Below are 6,455 nucleotides of genomic sequence, written 5' to 3'. Positions count from 1 at the left end.
AAAGACAGGGTTTCTCTGTGTAGCCCTGGCTGTCCTGGAACTCACTCTGTAGACCAGGTTGGCCTCGAACTCAGAAATCTGCCTGCCTCTGCCTCCCAAATGCTGGGATTAAAGGCGTGTGCCACCACTGCCTGGCAAAAAATAATTTTTTATTTAAAAAATCTGGAATTAATCACAAGTTAGAATACAAAAATATAGTAGTAAGGACTATAATTATTCTATCTATAATTCTATATATAACTAAGCTAAGAACTGAATTCAAGAATAACTATATTATCAGGGTTACTTGTGGAGAGCTCTTGGTACAGCTGCTTCAAGGATATTGGCAAGAATATTTACATTGGGCTAAGACAAGGGAGTGGGCTCAGGTAAGATTTTGACATCGGGCTAGGACAAAGAAGTCAGCTCAAAAGTGGATACAACTGAGGAATGTGCTCCTTGTATCTTGATCTTCTTGTTAAATCCCTGAGTACAGTACTCCTTTGTTTATGTCTTGTTTGTTTGTTCTTTGACTACTTAAGTGTTTGACCTAGAGCTGACCCTATACTTTGCATGTATTTGCATATACTTGCATTCTATACCTACAATGGTATAAAAGCAGACTGGAAAAAAATAAACTCACTTCAGCACTTGCTGGGGCCAAGTTAAAATGTTGTCTAATTGTCTCTTTTTCCTTCAATCCTCCCTCCCTCCCTTGAGACCCTGTTGACTGAGCTGGCTTGGTCAGTTATCATCTGAACTAGGTGTTTCCAGGTTCTCGGAAACCTGAAACATCTTAATCAAAACACTGACAAACTGCTAACTGGCAAGGAAACTATTGAGAAGTAAAACTAACCCAGAGATAACACTGCAAGTGTGCAGAGTCTTCTAGAGTCTTCCTGGCTACTGTCTGGGACCCTTGCTTATGGCATCTAGGAGAATGAGTTGGTTGCTAAGGGCAAATATCAGCAGTTCTGTTTTCAATTATGTAAGCCTTGTTTGCTGTACCTGTCCCTTCCTGTGATGCATCTGATTTTAATCTATGCATACCCAATTATGCTCAGATATAAGGTAGGTTGAAGTGGAGACTTAAGGGTTCTTTGGGAATTAGTTGTGTGGTCAGATGGTGTTTTGCTGGGGCAAACACTGGAAGGAGTGTCTCCTTAAGTGAGCACAGGTGAGAAGAAGTTTCACTAAGGTGGACTCATGAAGGAACAAGCAGTTCACTGAAGCAACACAAATGGCAGGGTTATTTTGCTAAAGCAAGCATGCGAAAAGACACATGATGAAGAATTCTCCACTAATGACATGTATGCATTGGTCCACCGTACATGCATAGCTGAGCTTCTGTTTATCAGGACTCCATAGAAAAGCCTCTCGACAATTCCACAAACTTGGGCGGATTGGCTGAGTGATGTCAGCCGATACAGACTCAGACTCTTGTGCTGAGGCAAGACTCAATGGTGAAGCGAAGCTTGTTTGGAGGGTATATAAATAGGACTCAACAGACCGTGGAGGAGGCTGGGCTTGGCTAGTTTGCATAGCTAGCTTCTTGGGTCTCGTCTTCTCTGACCCTCACTTCCTTGAGAGACACGACAAGGAACTTCTGGTGTTCCTGCTGGTCTTAATCCCTCCTGATTTGTGCTGATGCAGCCGAGGCCTGGCTGTTCCTGCTAGGTCACGCCACTGCTGCTGATCTGGGTTTGCTATCCCGACTCTACCAAACTGGACTGCTGGCGTTATCATCAGTAAAGCGTCTGGGAGTGGGCGGAGGTAACTCTGCTGACCTATGAACTGAACTGCTAAGTTCCTCACATCGCAGATGGGATTTGCTCCACAGACCCGTTTCTAAACAGGCCCGCTTCCCTAACCTAACCTTTCTTTTCCTCTACCTCTGGTGGGCGGTGGATTAGAGGGGAAGTTGTTAAAATGTTTAAGAACTATCATTAAAAGTAGGCTTTGAAAAAAACTAGGGGTTGGTTTTTTTTTTCCGTATTTACTCAGAGAACACTGTCTGACCACTACTACATCCAAAGCTAGGTAGACAGGATGGGCCTACTGCCTCCTGTACCTGGACAAATCCCAAATATGTTTACTAGAAATTAACCACAAGAAGGATGTTAGAGAAATTTACTCTACTGCTGTAAGTGAAGTAGGGTGAACATGCAGCTCAAAGCAGGTAAGAGTCCTAGGTTGCTAGGTGCATTCTTAGGAAAGGAGTATGAGTCCACCTTATACCAAGTCCAGTCTCAGGCTGCTAAGCTATCCTTACATTTGCCTGCCTCAAATTTTATATAAAATATCTCTAAGATTCAGACCAATAAAGATAAAAGTCAAAGGATTCAACATAAAGAAAATGATTTAAACTATTGGAAATTAAAAAAAAAAAAAACTTGATCAGTAAGAATTTGACATTAATAATGTTAAACCTCAGATCTGTGCTTCCCGTTAGAAGCATCAGGCAGCAAATGAAAGTAACAATTTAGAAGAATTCTATTATGGGATGAAAATCTCAACTGACAAATCCAAGCTTTGTTCATCAAGGGACAGAAGGAAAAAAGGGAGAAGGGACAGCAAAACTTCACTGGTCCAGACCTAACTAAAATCCTTAAAATGAATGAGGCATAGAAAAGATCGTAAGAACCAGATCTCTGAAACATCAGACTGAAAAAAAGTATAGAGGTGCCTTGAGTGGCCCAGGCGTCACTCATCCACCTCCACTCAGACACCAGGCCCCATCCTAGTTCCTGAGGATTGACCAGTCCACCTCATCTTCTCATTACCAGGATCTAAGTGTCTTTGGCTGCTCTGACTTGAGTTCCTGCAAACGTAACGTTACCCCTTATTCTCTCTCCATACTTGCTGCCACAGTGACCACCAAAAATTAAAACGGATCACTCTGCTAAATTCATTCACAGGCTGTCAAGTCTTCAGGCATCCGAGAGACGCTCTAATGGCTCTATACTTATTTCTACATCTCTTCTTCACTATAACCTTAGCTCCCAATTCTTAAACTTGTATTGTATTTCTCACAAAATTCTGCATTCCCAAAATATATAGACAGTGACTCCACTATCCACACAGATGGGAACTCACCAAGTAACAACTCTTACAACCAACCCCCCACACCTTCAGCTTCACTTGACAATGCTGATTCAGAAGGTCCAGCACAGCCTGAACACCGTGTCTAACAACTCTTCTATCTACTATCAGTTCATTCCCAACTTTCCCAACTCCACCACTTCAATGCACATCATGCTCACCTCCACTGGCCTGGTGTATTGCCCTATCCGCTTTCAGCTTCATATCTTATCCCTACACAGAATATTTATTTACTTCAGAATAAAGAGAAGTGAGTTTAGGTAGCCACTATATGTCAATGGCTCAACCCATGCAAAGCACTTAGAAGTTAAACAAATGCACATAATTCATCTTACTTTCCAAGACTCCAAACATACCTTCATCTGCATCTGCTGAGTCTCTTGGTAACTGGCATGCATTTTGTTTTGAAATATATTATGTTCCTTTTCTAGTGTTCCAATCCGATCTTTCATTCTTGCTATAACGACACTGCTTCTTTCTTTTTCTGTCATCATTTCCTAGAATAGTCAACCAGAAAAGAAATATATAAAGAACTTGTTATGGCAATGCCAAAGCAAGACAATTTATTATTTATATACTTACATTTCATATTTTAGATTTATATTTGAAAGCTGGTATACTGACATACAATACACTTAACAGTTTATTTTTAAAGAATTACACTAAATGTATTTTTACAGAAGTGTCATACTAAAGCCAGTTATGCTGGCAATCACGTACAATCCCAGCATTGCAGGTGCAATGAGGGGCTCAGGAGAACGAGGTCACTCTCAGCTACACAGTCAGCTTTAGACCAGCCTGGGATACCTAAGACTGTTCCAAAACTATAGGAAAAAAAGCACTGTGCTTTGTTAAAAACTCCATATAAAATATGGTTTAAAAAAAAAAGATTTTTATGTTGAAGATAAGTCAGTCAGATTTCTTTTTATGCAGCTACTTAACTTAGTTACCAGGTATCCACATTCCCAGTACACAAGAGGACAACACTTGAATTGAAGCAGTAAGTAACCACTACAGGGTATGCTCACAACAAAACATCAAAAAGTAACAACCTATTTTTTTAAACTTCAAAAAATAGTATTAAATGATATTCACATTGAAATATACTAAAGTTAATTCTAAGGAAGCAGGCTTATAGAATTTTTGTGCTTGCACTGACTTTTCTTATTAGTCAAGCTCACATAAAGATTTACACTGCGAGCCATGCATCCCTGTGGGGTGTTGATGAGATCGCACACAAACTTGTCTATGCCACTCTATCTAATGGAGGAAACATTCTTTCCAGAGGTCCACTTCTATTCTCTCAGTCCACACAGATATTTTTAAAAAGGTTTGTTTGGGGTTAGATTTTTACCCCTCAGACTAAAATGTGTAAAGTTTTAAAGAAGCAGAATTTAAAAGTAGAAATAGTTATCACAAGACTTTCCATACATAAATAATAAAAGCTTCACATGAATAAATGGACATTATGCTTCTCAGAAGAACAGATCCACGTCACATCCATTTAAAACAAATTCTTGTGTTCTGAGCACAATGGTTTTGCTATTCTGATTAGACTAATAAATATTTTTATTTTATTTGTTAAATCATGAATGACTACAAGTTTTCCATATGAAAATCCTAAAAGAAAACTGTTTTTACTGTATATAAATTTACTCTGTATAAATTACATAAAAATTAAATTAAGGTGTTAAGGCATATGGTGCTTAAGTCTCTCACTGCTTCCAACTCAGGAAATGCATCCCTGAACCTAAGAATGTCTTCACCTGAGTCAACTGCTTACAGCGCTCCTTTGAGGCAGCAGCATCTTCCTTCACGGCAGAGAGCAGCCTCTCCTTCTCCTGAAGTTGATGCAGGAGACCACTCAGTTCTCCTTTATGCGACTGTAATTGAGAAATCAGGACGGAATGAGTAAGTTGAAATGACCCAAAGAAACTGTGAGCATGAAGCAGCTACTATAAAGAGCACATGGGTCAGGAGGATGTACATCTAAAATGAAATGACTGCCACACACTAGTCAAATAAAATCAGGTAAGTGCACTCCGACAGTGAATATTAGTAGGATACAAAGCAGCATACTTTAACAGAGTATAAAACTAACACTTATAAGCCCAAAAGTCAAAACAAGTCATTTCCCTCCTTACTTTTCCAAAGGATTAAGAGACTATGAAATCACATGACCTCTCATCAAGAAGCAGCCATATGTAATCTCAAAACACAGGACAGGGAAGACCAACAGAGCAGTGACAATTGAACATGGTTCTCAACAACTCTGTCACAACATGCCAAGATGCCACCAATGCTGTTTTCTGAGGTCAGGAAGCACCATTCCCAAATGAAAAAAACAAAACAAAACAAAACCACAATGTCCTATTTGACGTGAGAAACAAGTGTAGTTTCAGGTAAGAACTTTCTTGGAAGACAGTCAAAAGCTATATGAAGGAAAAGAGAAAATGAAGAAATTGCACCAACTTTACTATACTAAGAACACAGCAAGCAGGGGTTGGAGGAGGGAGACACAACACGGGAAGCCCAAATGGGTCAAAGGCTCACTGCCTGAACAGCCCCAAAGACGACACTGGACCAGTTCCCACCCAGCACAAAGACTGTGCAAGGAAGGAGACCTCACAGAAGAGGGCAGAGCCACACTGGATACACCACACTTCCCTTTTTCCTTCTCCTCCTTCCTCCTCCACCCTCAGTTCATGGCAGCATTTCTATCTGCCCTATATTCCCTGTAACTCCTGCCTGGTTCCACACTCTTAGTGTTGGCTCTGTGGGTGCATGGTGGCCCAAGCCTTGGCTGTGCCACCATGTGTTTGAGTTTTCAAGAAGTTTTCATGAAAACTCTACTTCCAAGGTTTTGTCAGATGAAACTCCAGATTTGTTGACTTTGAACTTGAATGATAGTTTAGTGAAGTTAACATTATTCCCTTTCCTTCAATTATTTATTTACTATTCTCCACATAAACAAAGCCTGAACTTCACACTCTTGTCACACAGTTTTATCAAACTGCTCTCACAATACACACAGTGTTTATCTGCGACTTTCTCCTGCTGCCTGCACTGGCAGGCATGAGGGAGGGGCGTGGTCAGAGGGAGTACACTGTAGTTCTATTATAGCATACACACAGCATACCTCTGTGGTCATTGTTTTCAAGTGAATTACTGCATTATCTGTAGTGTACCTGAAAGACCTGAAATCGCTATGTCAGGCAAACATTAGATCTCCTTTACCTGTCTTCATTACCTTTTACTTCATGGTCCTTTAAAAACATAGAATGAGGAGTCGGGCATAGTGGCACACACCTTTAATCCCAGCACTTGGGAGGCAGAGGCAGGCGCATTTCTGAGTTCGAGGCCAGCCTGGTCTA

At 40.5% G+C, this 6,455-nt stretch overlaps 1 protein-coding gene across 31 annotated transcripts in view; it reads right to left on the bottom strand.

Annotated features, from left to right (window-relative positions):
- Nucleotides 1–6,455, bottom strand: part of Ktn1 (kinectin 1) — an 89,845-nt gene that overhangs the window by 54,728 nt on the left and 28,662 nt on the right. For all 31 annotated transcript variants that reach the window (XM_029541888.1, XM_029541893.1, XM_029541887.1 and 28 more), the window contains exons 6-7: nucleotides 4,848–4,964; nucleotides 3,438–3,578 (exon numbers count right to left, since the gene is read on the bottom strand). In XM_029541888.1, coding sequence (XP_029397748.1) covers nucleotides 3,438–3,578; nucleotides 4,848–4,964 — 258 coding nt within the window. The remainder of the gene's footprint in view (nucleotides 1–3,437; nucleotides 3,579–4,847; nucleotides 4,965–6,455) is intronic.

The sequence above is a fragment of the Mus pahari genome, chromosome 8 (assembly GCF_900095145.1).
Source record: "Mus pahari chromosome 8, PAHARI_EIJ_v1.1, whole genome shotgun sequence".
NCBI classification, from domain to species: Eukaryota; Metazoa; Chordata; class Mammalia; order Rodentia; family Muridae; genus Mus; species Mus pahari.
The sequence above is the reverse complement of the archived record's forward strand: the minus strand, read 5'-3'. Positions and strand labels throughout refer to the sequence as shown.